This window comes from Monodelphis domestica, chromosome 2 (genome assembly GCF_027887165.1).
Source record: "Monodelphis domestica isolate mMonDom1 chromosome 2, mMonDom1.pri, whole genome shotgun sequence".
NCBI lineage: Eukaryota > Metazoa > Chordata > Mammalia > Didelphimorphia > Didelphidae > Monodelphis > Monodelphis domestica.
In genome coordinates, this window is record NC_077228.1 from 385,419,076 (window position 1) to 385,445,865 (window position 26,790).

Sequence of the window (26,790 nt, forward strand, 5' to 3'; positions counted from 1 at the left end):
GTATCTATTGAGATAATCATGTAATTTCTGTTAGTTGGTTATTGATGTGGTCAATTATGCTGATAACTTTCCAAATAGCCTTGTATTCCTGGTATTAATCCCATCTGGTCAGAGTGAATGACCCTTGTGATATAATGCTATAATCTCCTTGCTAGTATTTTATTTAAAATTTTTGCATCGATATTTATTAAAGAAATTAGGCTACAATTTTCTTTCTCTGTTTTTGGAATTTCTGACTTAGGTATCAGCACCATATTTGTGTAATAAAAAGAATTTGGTAGGATTCCTTCTTTGCCTATTTTGCCAAACAGTTTATGTAGTATTGGGATCAATTGTTCTTTAAATGTTTGATAGAATTCACTTGTGAGTCTATCTGACCCTGGGGAATTTTTTTAAGGAGTTTATTGATGGCTTGTTCAATTTCTTTTTCTGAGATGGAATTATTTAAGAAACTGAGTTAATGTAGCTGAAATAAATACTAATTGTTCTCCACCTAGGTCCATAATGGGGAAAGAAAGGGAGGGAGAGAAGAAGAAAGAGAGGGTAGGAGAGAAAAAAGGAAGGAAATGAAGTACCTACCAAGTGTCAGGTACATAATTTCACAAATATTCTTTCGTTTGATCCTCACAACAACTCCTGGAGGCAAGTGCATGTACCCTTATTTTAAAATTGAAGAAGAGGAAGTGATGGTTCAGAGTCACATAGCTAGTCTTTGTCTGAGACTCAATTTGAACTCAAATCTTCCTAAATCTAGTTCCAGTATTAGGGACTCTAGGTAAACTGCACTACCTAGCCACCTCTGTATTCTAGTTTTAATTTCTTCACTTGCAAAATGAGGGATTGGGCCAGATAAAAGACCTTTCTAGTTCTAATATATAATCAATAAGCCCATTTATGTATTCTAGAAATCATTTTTTTCCCTTAGGGGCATCCAAGCCTTTCTCAAGGCAGGCACTCAATGAATACTTATTTGAATAAATAGGCAACCAGCAATCATCAGTCCCATTGTTAAACAGGATTTCATTATGATGAAGACTGGAATTTTTAATAAGGGTATTTTTGTACATATTTGACCTTTTAAGAAGAATTCACTTCCTACCCATTATTTACATCCATGAAAATTTTGAGATCTCAAAAAATTTGTTCTATTTTCAGGTCCATATTGTGGAAGTATGACTGTTCCCACAGAATTCTACCTGGACACAAATGAAGTGACCGTTCGCTTTGAGAGTGCATCCCACATTTCTGGGCGTGGATTTTTGTTGTCTTATGCCAGTAGTGATCATCCAGGTATGGAAGATTAACTGGTTAGTGTAAAGCTTCTCCCTCATCACTGTTTTTCTAAACATTCATCTGATCACACATCACTGTACCTGGGAACTTAATCCAAGATATTAATTAGTACATGAGAAAGAAAAAAAAGAAGAAAGCTTCCTTGTTATTGTTCTTAAATTAGAAAAGAAAGAGTTACAGACCCACTCAATGATTTCAAGGCACAGAGATAAAGAAATACTTGGAAACTTGATAGTGGAATAGATCTGGAAAATGGCGTATTCTGAAAAGTGATCAGAATTGTTTCTACATGTATTGAAAATATTGCCATTGATTTGCTGAGGCTAGTAATACAAATGAGAAAGGGTGTTCGGTATAGAGCTGAAAGATACCTTAGAGACCATTTCTTCCAGGGAATCTTAACCTTTTGTGTTATAAATCTCTTTGACATTCTGATGAAACCCATAGACCCCTTGCATAAAATAGAATATGTAAGATTAACAGATGAAGTAAATTTTTTTATTTGAAGATTTTTATTTAATTAATTGATTTAGAATATTTTTCCATAGTTACATGTTCTTTCCCTCCCTTCCTCCCACCCCTCTCTCATAGCCCACAAACAGTTCCACTGGGTTTTACATGTGTAAAATAGATCAAGACCTATTTCCATATTATTAATATTTGCACTAGAGTGATTGAGATGAAGCCAATTATAATGAAATGCAGTTATCAATTTTTTAAAAAAATTCATCATGAATCCCAGGTTAAGAACTTCTGAACTATACCCTTATTTTTTAGATAAGGAAACTAAGATGCAGAAATGGAAAGTATAGAAACTCCTCTCTTTGAGTTCTTTCTTGTGCCTCATTTATATTTAACATCTTATTGTTGTCCTAAACAGAATACTCATGGCTACCACATACTGTCATATTGAATCTAGAGCATTATATTCCCCAATAAGGGATATTTATGGTAACCTTCGTGAACCACAGCTGGCTTCTTAAATGGTTTCCCTATTGCTCAGACAGAGCTGACTCTTGTAGACATGCGGTGCGTGTCAGGTTTTTGTTTTTTGTTGTTTTTTTTTTAATCTAGATCCTGTATATTCCCCAGGGATCAAAGCTGGAAAGCTATTAACAAAGAGTAGGACAAAGGGAGAGGAAGGAAAAGTGGATGCATACTTCTTTGGGGAGGGGTACCTATGTTTTGTTTTAAAGGAGAAAAATTCAGAGTAGTAGCTTGCATGTGAAAATTTTAAGAAATGTCCTTTTCTATAGACTGTAAACATAAAGACATGCACGTCCTAATCACACAGTTCAGATGGCTAATCGAATCCTCTTTTCTTATGACAGATTTAATAACATGCCTGGATCGTGCTAACCATTTTTCAAAGACTGAGTACAGGTAAATATAGGTGTCTCAGATGTGCCACAGTTGTGTCTCAGGGAGTCAACTGGTTATTCTTGATGCCATACTCTGGGTGGCTGTTGTAATGGTCTTTCTAGAATAGCAATTGCATGGCAAAAAAAAAAAAACACCCACAAATTGGGGCAGGGGGAAAGAATCTCTCTCTCTAGTACTGAGGATCTACAACCTTTGGTCTAGAAGTTATTATTGACCTGAAGAAGATTTAAGATGATTTTTACAAAGCTACTTTATTATTTCTATTTCTCTGTGGTAGTTTGGTGGCTCCATGAGCTAGGAATCAAGAAGACTCATCCTTCTGATTTTCAAATTCAGCCTTGGGCACTCAGTAGTTGTATGACCCTGGCAAAGTCACTTAAGCCTCTTTGCCTCAGTTCCTCATCTGTAAAATGAGCCAGAGAAGGAAATGGTAAACCATTCTAATATATTTGCCAAGAAGACTCCAATGGGTCCAAATGGGTTGTCACTGAAATGATTGAACAGCAATATTTCTTTCTGATTCCCCATTATGCAGAATAGCCTGTGTAAGCATGCATATATTGTTACTAATACAAAGCTTATAAATACTCTTATAACCCTGATGATTCAGTTTAGATGTGTTTTTTTAAAGAAACCTGGTGGTAATAAATTCTCTGATCATCAGTAAGCATTCATTTTATTTATTTATTATTTTATTTTTATTATTATTTATTTATTTATTATTTATTTTTGGGAGAACAGTCCAGTCGGAACATTGTACTAATAATTGATAACTTGATAACTGATCCAAGCTTTAGCAAAAGTGTAATGTGTCTAATGAAACTTATGAAAGTCAGGGTAGGCAGGTAAGTGGGGTCAAAGTACTGCCAGAATGTTGATCTGAACCTAATTTTCAGACATAATTTACTTCTTCCAGGAACCTTTTATATTTTTTCCTAGAGAAGAACTTTCCCAAAACATAAGTGGGCATAGACCCACAAGAGAACATGAAATGGCTCTTCCTTACTAAGGACAGTATGAAAGATTAATAAATTGATTCACATAGGTTAAGTTTGTTTCTTGATCTTTGATTCCTGAGTTGACACTTGGACAGTATTGAGTTAATGTTGGAGGATGATGGAGTTTGTTTATTTGGCCAGTATCATTCTATAGATAACACAGAGAAAGCCTAAAGGAAACAAGCAGAGGAACTACTATTTTGGTTATCTCTTTGGACTGGTGCCTATTGTTTTAACATACCTAGTAAGTAAATACCAGCACTCAGTGCATTTTTAACCTGTTAAATCTTAAATTTAATTTCAGCATTTGTTTATATTAAAGCCCACTTATCATAAAGCTTTAAGTTGTCAGCTTTGTTCTGAATAGAAAAGAGCAGATTGATATTGCAAGTTCTTTAGAGTTTGTTTCTAATTTTTTTCTTTTGAAGGGAAATCCATGCACTGAATATGAAAACTACAAAGTCTGTCAATACACCATCCAATGTATTGTCAAAAAATGCAGGGTTATTTTAAAAAATCATATTTTATGTTTTCTAATTACGTGTAAAAATTTTATAACATTTTTTAAATTCCAAATTTTCTCTCCTTCTCTCCCTCCTTTATCTCCTCTCCCATTGAGAAGGCAAGCAATTTGTTTTAGGTTATGTGTGGGTTAAAATGCAGTTTTAGGCTGCTTAAACTTAAAACCACCCTAACTCTTTGTAAACACTTTGCATAAAAAAAAATTTGTGTAAACACAAATAATTGTGGCTTTAAAAACTAGCAAAAATAAAATGGTTTCTTAAAACTCAAAATTTCCTTTCAGTGTTTTGTTTTTCAAGAGTTTCTGTTATATAAGGTACACAACAGTTCCTCATTTTGTATCAAAAAAATTTAGAATTTTAAAGGTGGAAAGGATATTGAAGTTCATCTTGTCAAAAGTCTTCATTTTATAGATGGAAGGCAAAAGGAGACCCAGCACTTTGAAATGATAGGCCTAAAAACAACTCTTGTCAAGACACTGGAACTATAATTCACATTTCCTAATTCCTAGACCATTATTATGAAGAGTTGAACACAACAAAAAACAGCTAAATAAGACAAGGATTAATATGTATAGGAAACTGAGAATATTTTCTCAAAGAATCACATCCTAATTTTTCTTTTTTGTAAATTCAGGTTTTCATAAATCAAGTTTGGTTAAAGCAAGCTACATTTGAATCTCTTCACCTTAACCAGCTCTTTTTCCTTTTGATATAGCAAATTCTGTCCAGCTGGCTGCAGAGACATAGTAGGTGATATCTCTGGGAATGTGGTAGATGGATACAGAGATGTAAGTATCAAGGCAATAGTCAGAAGGTATTTAGAAAGAAAAAATGATTGATTGATCTTATTTCAACACAAGAGAGACTCAAACCACATGTAAACCTTTGATGTCTGACTATCTGATTTTTAAGACTCTTTTCCCCAAATATGTTTTATTAAAAACCTGGGCAACCTAAAATTAGTAATTATTTTCATTGTTTGCCTATGTGTTTTTTTCTTTTCAAAGAGATCTAGCTATAGAGGTATTGCCTATATTTGGAGCTGATTCATCTTTATACCAATATGAAAATTCTCCTTTCTATACAAATGAGATCACAAGCATAAACAAGATGCTTTTGATTTCTCAATTTCTTTCTTGTTTATAAAACTTACAGATATACCAGTAGTGAAATGACAAAGAGAACCTTTTCTGACACAAAGTAGCAAGATAGTAACTAATTTTCCCTTTTATATTCTAGGTAATAGATTATTTAACCCATAGCTTAAAGTGATTTATGTTCCAGATTTTATATTATGCCTACACTCATTCACACACAGACACATAGAGCCCAGAACATAGTCATAAAATTTTCTTCATGGAGCATAACTATTCTGTCCAATAACTAGTCATTTCCTTTTCATTCATACATTGCTTTCCCACCCTTTTGCCCTAATTCTTATCCCTTAGTAACTCTCTTGTTATGAATTTTTCCCAGAAATAAAAGCACATCAAAGAATTCCTCTTCTAAAACATTTGGAATACAATGTACATTAATAAAAGCTTTATGGGTATGCCACCATTTCTCATCCCAATTTACAATTTTATAACCCTGGAACCTTTTTTTTTCCATAGTCAACATATAGGCTCAACATAGCCTATAGAAATAGTGGGATGAAATCAAGAACTTTTTTAAATGTGTTCAGGTTCTATTAATAAAACCATAAGTTTATAGTTTATAGGAATTTGTAATTATTAGAAAAGGCCCTGAAATTAACCCAAGGTCACATAACTAGTAAGGCAGAATTCAAGCTTAGATATTCCTGACTCCAAGTCTATACACTATCTAATACATTTTTCTAGTGTTTTCTAGTGTTCTAGTGCATACTAGTTCTAGTATAAAATACTAAGTATTTTATATACATTCATTTATAGTATCTTATAGTAATGTCAATCTTGTCATGACATTGCAGTACAAGCTTTTTTTTTTCCCAAGAGGATTTTTGGTTTAGTGTAGTTTTTTTAAAGGGATTCTTCAGTTCTTGGGAAATGGATAATTATTTCCTTTTTATGTGCCTGTAAGTCTTATGACTAATCTGTGACATTTGGCAGTATTCTGTAGGTAGCTGTTATGTTTCAGACTTGTTTATTGTAGATAATGTCATTAGTTCCACTTGAAATTGACTCAGACATTCTCTGGCACTCCTGAGAAGCACCAAGTGCATTGCTTGATCTCTAAAATGATTAAATTAGAATTAAATCCACTAATTACTGGTATAGGACAGTGACTTCAAGAGCATGGTCTGTGTATTCATTTCATGGTATTATTAACTCATTAGAAGTAAAAATACTCCAAACCAATAAAACAACCTTAGAAAAAGACCATAATGACCTACTGCTCTTACAAAAGAATCTGAAGAAGTTGTGTGTGGGAATGTATTTTTCTCCCCCCAAAAGTTTTTGAAATGATGTCATTTTTGGTTGAAATGCTCTCTCAGTGGAGAATCAAAAAATGTACCTTTTTTTGTTTTTTTTTGGTGAAAAGTGTTTTTGGAGGGTTGATAGAAGTTTTCTGGAAGGGCAGAATAGGAAATGGGCTAGCAATTCATTACATTACCTTACTAGTCAAAACTCCTACAACACAGTCCTTTATACTAATATTTGAGTTGAGCCGGAAGATGGTGGGTCTCTTATTAGTTACTGCTAGATGTTTCAGCAATCTCTAGAAAATAGGTGCCCAGAACATGGACTGTGCATTAGTAGAATGCAACATGTCTCATCCCCTAATGCTAAATAAAGGCTTCTTAATATCCAGTTCCTACTGAGATTAGTAGTGCTCTGAGCTAGAAATCCTGTAGCCAAGAATATTACCACATCTATGAAAGGCTATCTTCAAGCCTGAACTGTGTACAGGGTTCAGTATAGGTCAATCCCATAGTCAATCTTGGGAAGCTGGGCTGGTTTCAAGGGATAGCCTGATAAAACGAAGCATTGGACTATATGATCCAATATTTCATTCTTTCTTGTTTTTGTTGTTAAATTTGATTTTTTTCCATTAAGAAAAAACCAGTTTTCTTCCTCTCTCACCCATCCCCTCATATTGAAGAACAAGAAAAGAAAAATAAAACCCTTATAACAAATATGCATAGTTGAGCAAAATTGAATTTCCACATTGGCCATTTTGAAAAAATGTATCTCATTCTGTACTCTGCCCAGAGATGCACATTGTGCTGCTCAGAGCTTATAAGACTTTCAAAGTTATTTCTTTTTACATTGCTGATGTTGTATAAATTGTTCTCCCTATTGTATTGTCTTTGCATTAGTTCTGTGGTAGAGGCTGGAGAGAGAGAGAACTTGTAAACCAAGGCTGGAGACCTAGCTGTCAATCAACAGAAGGTTCCAGCGGAATGTTCCCTGGAATGGCAGTTGGGGGTTTCTGGCCACACTGAGGAGAAGAAGCAGGATCTAAAAGGTTTTTGGGTTCTCTCTCCAGCCTCTACCACAGTTCATACAAGTTTTCCCAGGTTTCACTAAAACTGACCCTTTTGTTATTTCTTTTTTCACATTGTATTTATTTATTTGTTACATTGAAACATTCAGTTAACTTCCTCCTTCCCTTCCCCCATTAGAAAAGGCATCATTTGACAAAATGATATATGTATATATAAAATTTTGTCTTATTTCTATTTATCAGTACTTTCTCTGGAGGTGGAAATATGCAAGACATTCTTCAAACAGTATTTCTGTTGATGCATATATGTTCCCTTGGTTTTACTCATTTCACTTGTCATAATTTCATGAAAATCTTTCCATATTTTTTCAAAATTAACCTATTTGTCATTTCTTATGACACAGTAGTATTCCATCACAATCATATGCTACAACTTGTTTAGCCATTCCCCAATAGATTGGCTTCCTTTCAATCTCTATTTCTTTCTTATGACACAGTAGTATTCCATTACATTCATATTATTTATATAATACATTCTCCAATTGATAGGCATTCCCTTTGGTTCTAGTTCTTTGCCAACACATAAAGAGTTGCTATAAATATGTTTGTATGTAAACGTGCTTTTCATCATTCTTTGATCTCTGGGGTATTGGCCAAGTAGTGGCATTATTGAGTCAAAGAATTTGTAATAGCAATTCATCAGATGATATTGTATGACCAGAAGATATAGCCAACTGCCAACCTACTACCACACACAGGACAGGCAAACTAGCCTAGCTGAAGCAGCAAGGGATCCTGAGGCAGAGACAGGGGCAATATGAGACAGACAAGTCAGATCATCCTGGAAACCATCTGTGGAAATGAGAACTAGTAACTGCTCCTGTAGGTGCTACAATAGCAACTGCTCCTTTTTAATGGGTATACATTCTACCTGTCGGTGCTACAACCATGGCACTAAAGACCCAGAAAAGAAAAGTCGTGCCACAAAAATCCTGGGTGCTCTCAAATCGTTCATTTTATCAATGGAAATAACATTAAGTAGAAGCATTCCCATCTGCTCTCCTACTGTACCATAAGAAAAATAGAATGCTTCCATCTGATTTGCCACTGTAAGCTTCCATATGGGTTGTCTCCCCCAGACTCCCCTAGAATGTGAGTTCCTTGAGAGCAAGAATTGGTCTTCTATATGTATCCTCAGTTCTTTGCATATAGTAAGCACTTAATAAATTCTATCTTTTATTTATTCATTCATTCCTTTATTCTATTATTATTGCTATTTTATTATTATTCTATTATCTATATATCTATTCTATTATTATTACTATTATAATAGTTACAAATTGCTCCCAGAATGGCTGTATAATTCACAGGTGCATCAACATCTGTACTTTCATTCTGTTGTTCAGACAGGTGGAATGTGTACCCCATTAAAAACAATGATATGTCACTTTTAACATTATAGAACATCAGAGCAGAGAGGAACCTTAGTGTTAAACTAATCTAGCCTCTTCCACTTATAGATAATAAACTAGGACCCACAGAAATAAAGAGATTCTCCATTCATTATATTAGTTGCAAAACTTGATCTTGAATCCAGTTCTCATGACCCCCAGGATCACTCGGATTTTTTCCATTCTACTACAGGACTTTCTTGGAATTCAGGTTGTCTGTGAGCTTCAATTTTTTTGGTCTCTGTCTATTGTGCTGATAAAAGCTCCCATTTATTAAAAAAGTCAAACTCTAGGTGGTGAGGAGCAGTAAGCAACCTTTGAATTGACTCCAGCCACTTATGCTAATAGATCTAGAGTCAGAATCTAAAAGTAAAATAAACAAACCAAAAATAAACAAATAAATAAAAGTTCCATTTGTGAGCCAGTTGGTACTTTCTTTTGAACCTCCTTCCTGAATGTTTTGCTGTGAATCCTAGTTGTATTTCTCTTGTTTTTCAGACCTCCCTATTGTGCAAAGCGGCAGTTCATGCAGGAGTGATCGCCGATGAACTGGGGGGCCAGATCAGTGTGTTTCAGTCCAAAGGGATAAGCCGATATGAAGGAATCCTGGCCAATGGCGTCTTCTCCAAGGAGTAAGTGGCAGAGCTCTGCCTTTTGTTCAGAATAGAAGTTGACCTTGAAGACATAATTAGCCAGCTCACCTTCGAGCGAGAAGGAACAGGATGCTTATTGTTTATCATTTCGGGGGGAAATATGCAAGTGCTTGTAATGACTTCTGATGATCTCTCTATAGAAGAGAAATGTAGCTGGTAAAATAGCTCATTGGGAGTGCTGACACTTAAATGAAGGTGGCACAGGTGATCGCGCCACCCCTTCTTTCCCAGGGCTCAGGAAGCCTCCTAAGCTCAGGAACTTTAGTGAGAGACAGACAGACAGACAGACAGACAGAGAAATAGAGACAGACAGAGAGAGAGAGAGAGAGAGAGAGAGAGAGAGAGAGAGAGAGAGAGAGAGAGAGAGAGAGAGAAGCCTCCTTCTGTTTCTGGTTTTACATATTCAGCAAATTACTAATTATTCCAGAATAGGCAGAAGGTATTGAGACAGGAAGTCTGTTAAAATACACCTTTTAATTTTAAGCTCTGCTAAAAACTACTGGATGTACATACACAATCTTTTAGGTTTTTTATGAATATGAGGAAGGGAACAAGCATTTATCAAAACTCTTTTAAATGCCAGGAATTTGCTAAGCACTTCACAAATATTAATTCACTTGTCACCACAACAACCTTGGGAGGAAAATACTCTTATTATCCCCATTTTACAGTTGAGGAAAATAAGGCAGATAGAATTTAAGTCACTTGCCCTGGGTCACACAGCTAGAATTTGAACCTAGGACCTCTCATCTCTGGCTCTCAGTCCACTGAGCCATCTAGCTGCCCAACAAGACCTTTCTTGAAAGCAGTGATTCCAGGCTTGGCTTTCTACCCACTGAGCTATCAAGCTGTCCCTTTCCCCCATCTTTTCAAATCTTAACTTTCTTTTCATTTGGCTTCTAGGATTTTTGTTAACTTCGGTGCTTCTAAATGATTATGGACTTTTCACATTAACTCTATTGAGGGCACATTAACCTAATATCCTCCCATTTCTTCGGATCTTAAATGATGTGCTTAAACATGACAATCTTCCCTGAAATGAAACATTTCCTAGAGAGATAGCTATGTAGATGTGATCATGAACCAGTTTATGGTGATTTGGTACATTAAGGCTTTGTGTCATTTTATGATTTGTAGTAAAATTATCCTCATCAAATGCTATTCCTGGTGGGCAGCGAGCCTTTAAATGTCAGCTGTGCCCTCGACCTTCCTGGGTCTGTTTGGCTCTCTGTGGTTCCCGAGGGCCAGGCGGCGGTCATCACGATCTCCACACAGACCAATGCACGTGCGTCTCTCATTCCCACGAGTTGGACTGAGTGATGGTGTACATTTGTCAGAGGCTGCTAATGCCAGTATGAACAAAAGAAAGAACATTGCTTGAAAAACAAAACAATTAAATCCAGCTTACTTGGAAGCTACCTGTTTTATATTTGTGCATATGAATATTCTTTATATATGAAAAGATGCTGTCTCCTTAAGAATTTTTTTTCTTTTTTATCCTTTTGAACTGAAAAAACATGAAGAAGAGAAAAAAAAAGGTTGTATATGACCTTATTGATTTTTCTACTTATGGCTTGATTTTTTTTTAAGCCCTTACCTTCTGTCTTAGAATTAATACTGTGTTCCAAGGCAGAGGAGCAGTAAGGGCAAGGCAATGGGGGGGGGGGGGGCAGTGACTTACCCAGGGTCACACAGCTGAGGTCAGATTTGAAGCCAGGACTTCCCATCTCTAGGCCCGGCTCTCAATCCACTGAGCCACCCAGCTGCCCCTGATGGCTTGATTTAAAAAAAAAACAAAAACTATATTTTAATTCAGTAATTCCAACAATGTCCTATTTCTCTCTGTCCCCTTCTATATTTCCTTCTGCTCTCTTCTATGTATTCATCTTACTCTTTCATGGAAGCTGTTCTTTTTTTCCCACTACTATCATTTCTCCCGCTATTCCTCCCTCCCATATATCCTTCCTTCCCCTGACAAAAGCTTTCTCTTGTGACAAATATCATCTAACAAAACAAATCCATTATTTTGTTGGATTTAAGGAAAGATAATGGAAATGCATAACTTACATCTTTTAGATATTTTCTCCATGAAAAAAAAAAACCTTTCTGAGAAAATGGGATAATACCTGTGTAAAGAGCTTTATAAGCCTCAATGCTGTATAAATGCTAGGTATAATAATAATAATTATTGTTGTTATTATTTTATGACAAGAGAGAAAATTTTTTTACTGCAAGTCAATTTCACACCTAGACTAAGCTTGCATAAAGGACCCTTTAAACAGTGTGAGATTCTATTTCTTATAGATTCCTATAAGTTTAGAATTAAAAGGGAACTTTAGTCATCAAATCCAACCCCCTCATTTTACAGATGAGGAAACTGAAGTGCACTAGAAAAGTTAAATGACTTACTCAAAGCCACACAAATAGTGAGTGGTAGAGACAGGATTCGAAGCCAGGACCACCAACTTGCAAATCAAACATTCTTTCCACTGTACCACAGCAGCTTCTAAACAAAGACAGTTTGAGAAGGCTGCCTGTTATTCCAGATGACTGATCTGTGATTGCTTTATGAGATTCTCTAAGATTATTTAGTATGGTTTTTGACTTGGTGAGGAAAGCCACTGGAGAAAATAGAAAGTCTAGAGTTATGCAAAGGCTCTTTCCAGCCCTTTAATTTTATGTTTCCTTATTTTGAATAGAAATATTCAAATATTCAAATAGAAATAGGAATAGAAAAATAGGTGCCAACAACCAGAGCCTCACTTTCTTTCTTTTAACTTGCATTCCTAAATCTACTGGAATAGTTGTTTTATCTGTGCTGATGATGAATAGCTATACATGCTGTCATTGAACTTAAATTCCCAGACATGAATTCTTCATGCAGGAAAAAACATGGATGGAAACTCTGCAAATGAGGGGAAATAAGTCCCTCCAGTAGATACCCCATGTTCAGCTGGGAGCAAGTTCATTCTTGGTTAGTTCACTTCCTTGATTTAAAAAGATAAAAATAGACTCAGGAAGAGGAGAATCCAAGAGATGGTGCATCAGCCCAGTAGAGAGGAAAACCTTGTTTTCTTACATTAGGTTATTTGTATTATTCCTGGAGGCTTTGTGTTAGGCTAGCCAATCTTTTTCAGTTGATTGAACTGATTCATATTTGTGAATAGCAATCCTATAACTTTTTCAGAAGTATTTACACTTTAAAAAAGAGCATTCAGGGGCAAGTAGGTAACACAGTAGACAGAGTGCCAGGTTTGGGTTTAAATTTGGCCCCAAACACTTCCTAGACCCTGGGCAAATTACTTAATCCCAGTTGTCTAGCCCTTGCTGCTCTTTGCCTTATAATTAATACTAAGACAATAGATAGGGGTTAAGAAAAAGTATTCATACTCATTTGGAAGGTAGTTAGGTAGCACAGTGGATAGAGCAATGAGCTTGGAATCAAGAAGACTCATCTTCATGAGTTCAAATCCAACCTCAGACATTTACTAGCTATGTGACCCTGGGCAAGTCACCTAACCCTGTTTGACTCAGTTTATTTATAAAATGAGCTGAAAAAGGAAATGAAAACTACCCCAGAATATTTGCCAAAAAATCCCAAATAGGGAAACAAAGACTCAGATACTATTGAAATGACTCCACGATACAATGCATACTCAGTAACTTGTAGTGGAAGAATTTCAGACACTGTGATAAAAAGAAGTGAAAAAATATAGATAACATGGGAGAAAAAGTTGGGACCCAGGATGGGTTAGAGATAGACACAAATACAAGTAAGCCTTGGCTTCTGGTAGTTGGCTTTCTAGGCTCAGCCCTCTCTAAATCATTCCTACTTTTCACAGCTTCTTTCCTCTTCTACTACTTCAGCCAAGAAGCATAATGAAAAAAAGAAATGGCCTAAGAAGAGATCTAAGGACTAAAGCCAATTTATGACCTTTTTATTTATTCACTGTATGGCATTGGACAAGTTAATCAGGTTTTTTTGAATCCAGTATTTCCTTTTGTCATCTGTAAAACATGGAGCTATCACTTAAAATATTTTGCTATCATGATGTGACATACAAATACAAGCTATTATTTGTTTATTATTATCTAGTGGCTAGGTGATAGGATGATGGAATTTGAGCATAGACTTTCTGGCTCTAAGTCTAAAAAAATGTGTGTGTGTGGACATCTATATTCTGTACTTTTAAAAAATATACTACCAGTGCAATGTATTAACTACAGTGTAAGTCTCCCACTGTGTAATTATTTGGATTTTAAGAAGGTTTACAGATACATTAAACAAATGTAACCTTCCAGGATTTTTTATTATCCCTCTGCTATAAATCATTGCTTTTAATCAGTTCCCCAATCCTTCCTTCTACCATTGCAGAAGGAAGCAGTGGGCAATTATTTTCTAAACTCTTAGTATTCTCAGTGGAATTGTAAGCCTATAGTACCTCTTCAACCAAAATTCAGAGGAAGAACTTACACAATTAATCTTGACACTGGCCTTTGTTTAACTGCCTGATTTCTTTTTGCCATGAAATCTCTTGCCCCAGACATTGCTGATTAATAAAAGGACCTCTTGGCCCAGTTCTACACAGAGAGAACATTTACACTGAAGAGTACTTGAAGTCTTATAATATGTTTGAGGAACAGTTTGTTGTACTATTCCCTTGAAATAGGAGGAAGAAGGCAGAATACAGAACAGGAAGGAAGTTCATAAGGATAAGTAACAGGGACTAGTTATTTGTGGGAACTATTAGAGAAAACAGAAAAGAGCAAGGACCTGAGGACACTGTAAGAGTGATTCTCAAGAATGCTGTCCACATTGTAAGGGGTAAATTTAGGATTGAGACTGAATACATATGTATGTGTGTGTGTGTGTGTGTGTGTGTGTATTTATATATTTATATTTATATATGTATATATTTTTTTCAGTTGGTTGCCAGAGATTTTAAATTCTAAATCCCAATGAAATACTTAAGTCAGAATGGAACTTTATGGTTGTTTATTTACAATAGAAGGAAGAAATTAAGAATGAGAGGTGGGGGAGGAAGGGAAAAGATCTCTCTGGCCTGGTTGGAACCAGGCAGGAGTTCAGAGGCCTCAGCCAAGGGGTCTCTCCAGAAAAACCAAGGAAAAAAGGGAGTCCCAAGAGATGGGCCTTTTCAGAGACTGTTGCCTCCAGAAAAAGCCAAGGAAAATGGGAGTCAACCTTATAACTCACCATGTGATTGTCTAAAAGGAAAGCAGTCTAAGGTATCCCACATGAGCTCCTCCAGGGTCGGGTTCCATGACCAAGTCCCTCTCACAGGAAGTGACACGAAATATAAAGGCAGTTCTTTACATCACTTCCTGTGTCTTACATGTACCAATGGTGGCTTAAACTTGGCATTGGACAACCCAGGGGTCAGTCAGTTGTTACTGATTTATCACTTGCTAGCACACACAAGTCACAGACCTTCCTTAAGTAGGAGTATATACATTCCTGGTTGCTAGAATTCTAACGACTAAGTAGGGTGGAGTAAAACTAAAATTCACAACATCCAGAGGAAGAACTATGGGAGTAGAAACCCAGAAGGAAAACATTCGCTTGATTACATGGTTCGATGGGGATATGATTAGGGATGTTGACTAAAAGATCACACTTTTGCAAATAGTAATAATATGGAAATAGGTTTTGAACAATCATACATGTATAACCCAGTGGAATTGCTTGTTGGCTGAGGGAAGAGGGGAGGAAAAGAACATGAAATATGTAACCATGGAAAAACATTCTAAATTAATTAATTAAATAAATAAATTTAAAATAAAATAAAATTCTTGCAAGTTAAAAACATAGTAATTCCCCAGGAAATGTACTTAGATGATGCCCTTGACTGTTTTGAAAAGGAAAACCAAATATGTAATCTAACCAAAGTCAGGAGGGAATAAAAGAAACTAACACTCTATTTAAATTGCTCTCTTTTGAATGTTATCAGCCCTAGAAGACCAAGCATGTGCCAGAAGAGAATGCCTGCCAATAGATTTTCATACCATTGGGTCGTTCTTGAAATACAATCTATTTTGACAAATCTGAATAACTATAAATAACTTTTAGTATGACTAGTTGACATCTGGGTGGCACAGAGCATAAAGCCTGGGACTTGGAATCAGGAAAACACAAATTCGAATTCTACCTCAGGTTCTTACTAGTTGTGTAATTCTGGGTAAATCACTTAACTTCCCTTATCTTTAGTATCTTCTCCTGTAAAATGGAAATAATACATTGTGGGGGTTAGGGGCATGGCCCCCCTGAGATCTGGAAACTCTGCATAAAATTTTTTTGGGCTCTCTTTGTACCAGAGAAGAAGACAGAATTTTTTTCTTGTTTTGGGGTGTTTAATCAGTAAAAGATACTGTGTATATTTATGGGATTAAAGATAAATATGTTGATATTACAGTCATCTCTTGCCATATCAGTGTTCACTTATCCCAGCTTCACTGTACTGTGGGTTTTAAAAAAATAGATATGTGCTTATATATCGTGGAGTTACATTGATCTCATCACACTATTGGCTGACTTATTGAAAGGCGACCAACCACAGCTCTGTGTTCTGTGTCCTGGGCACTGATTGGCTCAGTGACTCTAGATTATTAAGAGTGTGAGAAGGGTTTATAAGGCCTTAAAGTATATATAAATAACAAATATAACACCACTACTTTGTAGATTTTCACCTTTTGCAGGGGTCTCTGGAACATAACTCCCACAATAGGTATGGGATCATTGTATATAATACTGAACATATATTTTATGCATTTCTGAATTTCTAAAATTTTTTTGGTCATCTGCTATCCTTCATGTGTCATCTGCAGCTTCCACAAAACTCTCTAAAGATTCCCATTTAATTTCTTATGCAATTCATGCAATCCAAAACCCCAGTGGGGAAAGTCAGGATATGGAAGGAATACCTTCAAGTGCACTTAAATATCAGGGTTGTCATGTGGATCATAGGAGATGATATAACTTCTATAGCACTTTTCAAACTTGATAGCACTATAGAAACATTAGCTATTATTATTAATAAACAATCAACACTAACTGATAAATATGAGAAAACTCATTTTTTCTAGTCAGCAGACCTACAAGTTTTATCTGATGTTATTCTGATAGATTTCCCAAAATTGCCATCATTATCTTATGGTTTCTCTCAGTAATCACAATCCACACAAAAGTAAATTCTTTTAAACCCTAGTAATAGAACCAATTCCAAATGTCAGCCTTTTGCAGAAACCCCCTCACATTTTCTTCATTATAAAGAAGCAGCCATTCTTATTTGAATGTTTTAACTGGCATCCTGATAGTGTGTGAGAAGCAGGATACTAGAATAGAAAGCATGTGGAATGTGGAATAGCAGGACCTGGATTCAGATTCTGCTTCTGCCATGTACCTATATGTGTGACCTTACACAATTCACTTAACCATCCTTGTCCTCAGTTTCCTCATCTGCAAAGTCAGGTCCCTTCCAACTCTAGATCTATAAGCCTATGTCTCGAATAGTCAAGACTTGAATTCAGGTCTCCCTAACCCCAAGACTAGTCATTGATCCATTATGACACACTGCCTCTCCCATATAGTGCTAAGTGGTTTTTTAAAGTTTCCATAAGAAATTTCATTTGCTCTTTATAGCCACCCTCTGAGAGGTGCATAGTGCAAGAATTATTATCTCCACTTTACAGCTAGGTGCAGAGACCCAGGAGCGGAATGAGATTGGCCCAGGATCAAATAGCTAATTATGTTGCAGAACTATAACAAGTACCCAAATCTGAGTTTCGTTGGGGTTTTTCCACGGCAGCTCTCTCCCCAGATCCTCTCACATCTCACCCCAAATCCCAGAAATGCTGCATGTACTAATACTATTAGTCATTATTTCCGGAAGCTCCCAGAATGTGTCTGTGACGAAAGTAGAATAAAGGGCTTTCTCACTTTTGGAGTGGGAAAAGAAGGCACAGACAGATTGAAATGACTTGCCCAAGATTATAGTTGGAAAGAGATTCCGTGCAGCTTGATGCCAAGTCTCATCTTCTTTATTGTAACCTAGACCAGAGCTAGTCAGAAGAGAATTGCCTCTAAAATAAAATATAAATGCCTTTATTTGTTTTTAAAGTATTACCCAACCTGGCTTCTTCACTCTTACCCTTTGGGGCTATTATGACTGTAAATAAGGGCTTTCTTAAACAGAGTCACTGTGATAATCATCAAGAACACTAGAGGCAGCCTAGAGGAAAGTTTCACTTGGGGATGTGGATATGGAGACAAAGGGGCATAAGCTGTGCACTGCACTGGTGGGCTTCACCATGATATAGTCTGTATTTTTTTGGCAGGAAGTTTGAAACTTGTGAATTGTTTACTTTCTGGAATTTTCCAAATTTTCCAATTTTTTTTCCATGCTTAATTACAGGTAACTGAATTAGCAAATACCAAATCAGGGAATATAGAGGCACAGCTCACAAGTCTTTCTCTGCCTCTTTGTCTCCCTCTCTCTTCTAAATATGTGTATGTATTTATTTTTGTATATGTATATATGTATACATATGCATATATACAGATAGATAGATACAGACAGATACCCATGTATTTTTTCACTTTGTATTTGTAGTGTACATATTTTTATATGTACTTGCTTTCTGCTCCATTAGAATGTGGGCTCATTGAGAGTAGACATTATTTAATTCTTTATATTTGTATACCTAATGTGTAACAGTGCCCATCATATAGATGCTTAAAGAATACTTGTTTGAATAATTGATTCTAGTATTACAAATTGAGGTTTGAGGGTGGCTGAGTTAGTGTTGACAGTTTGTACTGGTTATAATTGGTTAATAAAATGAATCTTTCAAGAACAAACAAAGGCACAGTAAAGAAAATGCCTCTTATTAGGCAACACATCATTCAAGAGATAATTATGAAATGTGTGGATTTTTTAAGCCTTGCTTCATATCCTCTTCTAGTTGGCCCTCTCACAATTTTTAAAACCTGTTCCAGAGATTGACTGGGAAAAAAAAGATGAAATTTACACCTATAAGGATGACTGCTTTAAAAGATTTAAGGAGACATGCTGACACTATTGACCAAAATGAAATTTATTTAGATTATCTGGAGATTTGAGTTCTTTCCCATCTTTATCCTCTATTGTCATGAATAGTCGAGAGTGAAACACAGTCAAATTAATTGTTGTCTTTAGAATACTAGAATCTGAGGTGGAAGGGACCTTAGAGATCATCCACCTACCTGAATCAAGAATCTTTTCTACAGTATTACTAACAAGTAGTCATCAGTTGATGGGAAATTTACAGCCTCGTGGATAGCCAATTCTTTTGGACTTGGATTATTCAAAGTGTTAGAAAATGTTTGTTTGATTATTTTTTATCTTAAGTGAAAATCTGTCTTCTAGTAGCTCCTACTTTATTGATCTTAGTTCTCTCCTCTAAAAAGAACAAGCCAAACTCCTCTTCTATAAATCAATACTTATAATACTTAAAGCCAACTATCATGCTTTTCCTGAGGAAACTCTTTTCTAAAATAAATAACTGAAACTTAGATTATTTCCTTGGAAGAAGAGGCAATGTCATCTACTCTTTTAAAAAATTACCTACTTAAAATACAATATTCTACACAGCACTTATTCAACTATAATAAATTTAAAAAACTTCTGAGTGTTCAGTAAAATAACATTTCTCCTCACTAACATTCATTAATACAAATATTTGAGTTTTTACCACTTAGCACAGGGGCCTGGCATAAAGAAAGTGGTTAGTAGATATTTGTATATTGATTGTATATTGATTGACCCAGTGGGCAAGGCAATGGAAATTTAGGGGAGGAATCAAAAAGAAGTAAATATATATGTATGTATATATGATATTTATCATTCAGTCCATTTGGGAAGACAGTATGTATATAAAGACTTGTTATTATTGTTGTTCAGTTGTTTCAGTTGTGTCCAATTCTCTCTGACCCCATTGGGATTTTCTTGGCAGAGATACTGGAGCAGTTTGCATTTTTTTCTCCTGTTCCTTTACATATGAGGAAATTAAGGCAAACAGGATTAAGTGACTTGCCCAAGGGTGACTCAGCTAGTAAGTGTCTATGACTAGATTGGAACAAAATGATGAGACTTTCTCATTCCAGATCTGGCACTCTTTCTACTGTACCACCTAGCTGCTAAGAACTACAATACAAACACAAACTAGAGTAGGAAAAGATGATAAATTCATGTTAAGTAAGCTAAGGCATGGGGACAGTCTATGTCAAAGGCATACAGACAGGAAATAGGATCAAACAGGAGGCAAACTATATTCTATTTGAGAGTAGGAAGAAAAATCATGCCTTAAAGCAGAGTTTATTAAACATTTTTGTCATTGACCCCTTTGATAGTCCGGTCAAACTCATAGCCTCTTTCTCCAAATAATGTTTTTTTTAATTAATTAATTTGTTTCTACCAATTGCATGTAATAACAAATTTCCACACAAGTTTTCCTAAGTTAAGTGATTGAACTTATCTTCCTCCCTTCCTTCTCCTTCCCTCTCCTGGTGCTGGTAGGTGATTTGGTCTGGGTTATATTTGTATTATCATGCAGACATATGTCCATATTGTTCAGTTTTGTGAGTAAAAAACAAACAAACCCAAGGTTAGATGCCACAAAGTAGGTTGCACTGCCTTAATTGTATGTGTGTTGTAAAGGCTACTAGGACCTCTTCCATTATTATCAAGGGAAGTGCTAACCTTCTCTCCTTTCATACAACACCAAATAAGTTTTTTATAGGCATAAAATAAAATACCTAGCATTATGAAAGAAGATAATTTGTATTGAAATATAAATTATCAAAGTGTTTTGTTTCATTTTAAGTTTCAATTATATTGAAATACAGTTGTGGAAGTTTGGGTTTGATTTGCTTGTTTTTAAGTACTTAGACTGTTGCCTTAAGGAGAAAATTTAGAGTAGCCTTTGAGAGAATAAAATGGCTGTTAGGAGGGAAAGAAGTCCAGGAGCAAGTTGAACCAAGAGTCAAGTTAAGCCCTGGAGCTAGCAAGGGAAGGGAAATTAGATGTTAGGGCTGATCCAAGGCTCCACATTCAGTGGCACATAGGATGACTCTATAGAGTAAACTTCCTTGGCTTAGAGCTAAAAGTACCCTTTAAGTCTGGGGGGGGGGGGGGAAGATTATACAACAAAGGAAATTCATTAGAGCTGGTAAAGGCTAGTGAGATTTTTTGTTGTTGTTGTTCTGTTAATGAGATTTTAAAGTTAAGAGTGAATGGAAGTCCTAGAGGTCACTATCAAAGGGGAAAAAAATTCACTTTCAGTAATAGTGATGCTTTCTAAAAACACATTGGTCAGGCAACAAGCATTTATTCGGCTTCTACTATGTGCCAGGTACTGTTTAAGCACCAAGGATATATAGAAAGGCAAAAATAAACCAGTCCCTGCTTCAGAAATTCCCATTCTAATAAGAGAGACAACATGCAAATAACTAGGTACAAACTAAGTACAGGATAAATTATGGAGGTAGATCTGGACAGGCTTCTTGCAAGAGATAGGATTTTAACTGAGACTTGAAAGAAGCATTGGTGGGCAGAAGACAGACATAAGAAGGAAGAGAATTCAAGGCATAGAAAATAACCAGTGAAAGTTCTCAGAGCTTGGGGTGTGGTGTGTCTTGTGTATATGACTTTTCATGATGTATAGATATCCTTTGACAACTGTGTGCAGTGGGAGTAGCCTACATTATTCAAAGTATACCTGCTTATTGTTTCCTCAGAAAAACTATCTAATACTAACTCTTTCTTTTTTTTTCTCCCCAGTGGTTCTTTGTCAGATAAGCGATTTCTATTTCCTTTTGATGGTAAGAAAAATTTAAATAATCTCTTTTGGAATTTTGAAATAATTGGAGATTTTGAATGGCTATACATTCCTCATTTAGTTACTATACTATGCCTTCTCCACCTTTTTAAATCAAGTATTTTGTGAAATGTTAGCTGTTGAACGGGGTTATATAACTTACTAATTTACAATGCTTAGAAGAGAAAATGGGGGAAGCAAATACAAAAGATAAAAGGTTTATTAATAACCCATGAGAAGCACTGTGATATAGTGGATGGAGTTTACACACCAAAGCTGTTTTTGTTCCTTATCCCCCTCCTTTTCCCCCTGTAAAGAGTGAAATGAGAATGATAACTATCCTAAGGTCTGGAATTTTTATCCCACCAGGCTTTAGCTGGGGAAAAATAGATAAAGGGTCTCAACTTTGCCATTTTATTTTTATAAGCAACTAGATGGCACTGTGGACAGAGTGCTGGACATGGAATCATGATCTAGGTTTAAATTCTGCTTCAGATACTTGGCTGTGTGACCTTGGGCAAATTGCATGACTTGGCATGATTTACTAGTCCTAAAGGCATTAGCCATGGCAGTCTGAGGCTCTTCAGCTCCTAGGAGCATGATTCCCAATTTTTAAAAAAATTGCTGAATCTTGACCCTGTCTTGGTTACTTAGCTAACAGCCAGGACTTGTATTTAGAGATCAGGGTCAAGTTAAGAGGACACAAAAGAAATCTACAGGTGTGAAAGAAGATGTAACTTGAGTTGAAAATGATTATAGTGAACAGATTTCCAAGTGGGTATTTGGAAGCTGAAAAACATAAAAATGTATAAGATCTTCAAACCCCTCCTATATCCATGTGTTAAATACAAATTTGGATCATGCAAACGAATTCCTAATTCTTCTCTATTCCCGTAAATCACTTGATTCATTTGCCACCTCAGTAACCAGAAAATCAACTGAGTCATTCTTGGTCAATAGGGAATTTTATTCTCACCTTGCTATTTTTCTCCGTCCATGACAAGACCTGTACCTGAATTGTATTATTCCTTTATTATAGGTTGCAGTAAATCCCTGAGTTTGAAATCTTCCAAGCAAATCACCGCTTCTTCCTCTTGGCAATGGGTCAATGAAAATGGAGAAGTAATTCATTGGTCTCCTGGGCAGGCATGGCTCCAGGACCAAGGGCCATCATGGGCTTCAGGAGATACTGGCACCAACCACAAATCTGAGGAGTGGCTGGAAATAGATTTAGGAGAGAAAAAGAAAATAACAGGTATCTAAGCACTTAATTTTGTAGCTATAGAGAGGTACTACACTTATGAATCCATTTCATAACAGCCTACATTGAGAATATACTTTTCCTTTACATAATATCCTTCTCTAAGAAGTACAAAATTCCTAATCCTCCTTACTGCTGGTGTCTTCTGTCTCTTGATTAGCTCCAATATAATATGTATGAGTCTTGTTTGTATATAGTTGTTTGCATATTGTTTCCCCCATTACACTGTAAGCTTCTTAAAAGCAGGGACTGTCTTTTGCTTTTCTTTGAATTCCTAGCATTTAGCACAGTGCTTAGCACATAGTAGGTACTTAACAAATGATTGTTGGCAGACTACTGACTGACAAAGCACTATACAGATTTTTAAAATGAAATGACTCTTCTAAATTTCAATGTGTGAGAGAATGAGGGAGATATATTGGGTTGCTTCCATAACCAGCAGTTCTTCAATACCTCAAAATATACATTTTAGGCTATTAGAATGTTGTGGGGCTTTTTGTTGTGTGAAACTTTGTATAAAAATACAGTGTAATTAAGTGTTTCCAAGAATTAGAGTATTGGCTACAGTTCTAAATAAACAATTCCATTAGCTATGGAACCACTTTTTTCCCTGATCAGTAAAATGAAGTTAATTAGGCAAAAACATGTTAACCTGTATTTAGAAGTCTATGATTTATTATGGAAAAAAGGTGGTATATAAACCTAAATATGGAGAAAATGTTTAAAAACAAAACTTAACCACAAGAAACTATTTTGTTAAAAGGGATTAGGACTGCAGGATCTACCCAAACAAATTTCAACTTTTACGTTAAGTCTTTTGTGATGAATTTCAAAAATCTCAACTCCAAGTGGAAGACCTACAAAGGAATTGTGAACAATGAAGAAAAGGTAAGAAGAATAATTGAAGGGAAGAATCTGACTTGGGGAAACTCTTCCTCATTTTCATAATACATTTTTCTTGCCATCTTTTATTTTTCAAATTGCTAGTATTTTTCATTGCAGGTCCCTCCCCCCTTTCCTCTCAGAGAACCATTGCTTATAACTCAGAATTAAAAAAAAAAAAGACTGCCCAAAAGCCCCCACACACATACACACAAACACATTTTAGCAACACATCAAAAAAATCTGACATTATTTGCAATTAGGCACACTCATAGTCTACTATCTCTGGAAAAAAAAAACAAAAACAGGAGAGGTATTTTGTCATATCTGTTCCCTGGGGCTGTGTGTTTTCATTATGACTTTTTAAATTAAATTTTATTGTATTTCCAAATTGGTATTATCTCCCTCCTGCCCTTCATTCCCAATAAACAAGAAAAATAAAACCTTGTTACCAACGCATATAGTCAAAGAAAATAAATCCTCACATTGGCCATGACTAAAACAAAACAAAACAAAGTCATGTGCCAATCTGTTCCCTGAGTCCATTACCTCTATGGGTAGCATGTTTCATCCTGAGTCCTCTGGAATTGTAGTTGGTAATTGTGTTAATCAGAGTTCTCAAGTTTTTTAGAGTTGTTTGTCTTTACAATATTCCTATCCTTATATAAATTGTTCTTTTGGTTATACTTACTCATAAGTTCGTACAAATCTTCCTATGTTTTGCCAAAAACCATCTTCTTCATTAATTCTTATAGTACAAAGTATTCCATCACATTTATAGATTTCCAAATGAGGGACATCCTCTCAGTTTCCAATTGTTTGCCACCATAAAGAGAGCTGCTGCATATGTTTTTGTATATATGGATCCTTTCTTTCCTTTTTCTTTAATCTCGTAGAGGGAGAGACCTACAGACTGTTTGGATCAATAAGCACTCACAGTTTAATAACTTTGATCATTATGGTTTCACGATATCATCTCAGTTATTTTGTTTAGGTTTTTGTTTACCTTGTAGTCTTTGTGTATTTGTTTTCTTGGTTCTGCTTAGTTCACTTTGTACGAGTTCATATAAGTTCTTTCGTGATTCTCTGTATTCCTCACATTAATTACTTCTTATAGTACAGTAATGCTCCATTATATTCATTTGCCACAATTTGTCTAGCCATTCCCCATGAATAAGGATTTACTTCATTTCCTGTTTTTTCTACTATAATAATTGCTCCTGGCAGTAGTTTTGTGCATATGAAGCCTTTCCTCCTGTTATTAGCATCTGTGGGAATCTGCCTAGCAGCAAAATCTCTGAGCCAGAGCTAGTTTTCAAATAGAATGAGCCTTTTATTTTAGAAGATGCTTTTCAACATTGAAAAATAAATTAGATACTTTGTTGATCATACATAAATGAGAAAAGTAGCTATAAAAGTCACTAGAGACCAGAGATATATAACCTTTTTTGTGTCATGGATCGCTTTGGAAATATGATAAAGCTTATGGACTCCTTTCCAGAATGGTGTTTTTAAGTGAATAAAATAAAATAATAAGATTACAAAGGAAACTATATTGAAATAAAATTATGAAAATATTTTTTTTATTTCATAGACCTCAAGTTAAGAACTTCTCCAGAGCCTGAAATGTTTGAATTTTAAGATGAATTTTTTTATCCTTACATATAGGGAACTCCTATTGTAGAAATTCCTTCTCCTAACTCAGATCAGCAGTTTGTAATTTTCCATCTTAGGGAGTTATTTGGGTCACTGAGAGGTTAAATGACTTACACAGGATCACAGAGCTAGTATGTGCCAAAGGAAAGAATTGAACCTGTTCTTCCTGTCTATATCATGCCACCTCTATTTTCTGCCTTTCAAAAGTCCCATTTATTCAGCAACCATTTATGGAATACTTCTTTTGTGAGCTACTTTGTTAGACCAGTGAGGATATTTGTTGTTGTTCAGCTGTGTTTGACTGTTTATTAGCCCAAACAGGTACCAGTCAGAAATTCAAGTTTGTTTCCTTTTTTATCTAGGTTGGGCTTAGAAAATGTCTGGCTTTGTCAACAATCACAAGAGTTTCTAATTAACATCAGTTATCTTACTTTTATGTGGACAAATTCCCCAGCTAGGTTGGTGCTTTTTATCTCTTAACTTACCAATATATTCACTCAGATTAAAAAAGAGAAATTTGTTCTTCCAGATATTTCAAGGCAACTCTAACTTTAGAGACCCTGTACGGAACAATTTCATCCCTCCCATCGTGGCCAGATACATAAGGATTATTCCAAAGACCTGGCACCAGAGAATTGCTCTGAAAGTGGAACTGATTGGTTGTCAGATTACACAAGGTAGGACTCACGGAAATTCATGAATGTGCAGATTTCTGATGTTTCCTTTGAGCACCACTGTCTGTTGTACTTTAGATGTAGATTGTCTTTTTTTTTAAACCTTCTCCCTTCCACATTCTCCATTCTTCTTTGGCAGGTAATAATTCATTTGTGTGGCACAAACCAAGTACAAGTACGGGTGTCTCAGTTGGGAAAGAAGATAAAACTCTCACAAAACCCATCCCCTCGTCCGAAGAAGAAAGAGGTACTAGTCATTTAATGTGTCAGCTGCTTTTCATAAGAAGCTAGCATTGTGTTAGTTTGCAATTGCTCTATATTTATTATCTCATTTGATTTTCACAACATCACTGTGAAATAGTCATTCTCTACTATCATCCCCTTTTTACAGATGAGGTAACTGAGAAAAATGATGATATTAATAAATTGTATTTATATAACATTAAAAAAATTTTTAAGAACTTTCTTCAGTCACCCTATGAAATAGGTCCTTGAATTGCTACTAAATTCATTTTTAGATAAAGAGGATCTATGGTTCCTCTAGGTTAATCTAGAACCCTCAAGAGCTCAAAAAATTACCAGAGCCAGGATTCAAACTCAGGGCTTCTGAATCCAAGATCATTGTGCTTTCCATTAAGCCACATTGTCTCTCCAGCTGTTTGTTTAAATCAAGAAACTGACATCTTCTGAGCAGACTCATTTCTCTAATCTACCA

The 26,790-nt window shown here is 35.6% G+C and overlaps 1 protein-coding gene and 1 non-coding gene across 4 annotated transcripts in view; one reads left to right on the top strand and one right to left on the bottom strand.

The window, feature by feature from the left end:
- DCBLD1 (discoidin, CUB and LCCL domain containing 1) overlaps positions 1 to 26,790 on the top strand; it is a 105,914-nt gene that overhangs the window by 63,064 nt on the left and 16,060 nt on the right. For all 3 annotated transcript variants that reach the window (XM_007484477.2, XM_056818681.1, XM_007484478.2), the window contains exons 3-11: positions 1,156 to 1,290; positions 2,625 to 2,676; positions 4,914 to 4,986; positions 9,577 to 9,710; positions 21,566 to 21,606; positions 22,642 to 22,857; positions 23,627 to 23,751; positions 25,931 to 26,078; positions 26,215 to 26,322. In XM_007484477.2, coding sequence (XP_007484539.1) covers positions 1,156 to 1,290; positions 2,625 to 2,676; positions 4,914 to 4,986; positions 9,577 to 9,710; positions 21,566 to 21,606; positions 22,642 to 22,857; positions 23,627 to 23,751; positions 25,931 to 26,078; positions 26,215 to 26,322 — 1,032 coding nt within the window. The remainder of the gene's footprint in view (positions 1 to 1,155; positions 1,291 to 2,624; positions 2,677 to 4,913; positions 4,987 to 9,576; positions 9,711 to 21,565; positions 21,607 to 22,641; positions 22,858 to 23,626; positions 23,752 to 25,930; positions 26,079 to 26,214; positions 26,323 to 26,790) is intronic.
- On the bottom strand, positions 20,380 to 20,507 carry LOC130457814 (U6atac minor spliceosomal RNA). Its single transcript, XR_008917088.1, has one exon. It is a non-coding gene; the product is annotated as a U6atac minor spliceosomal RNA (small nuclear RNA).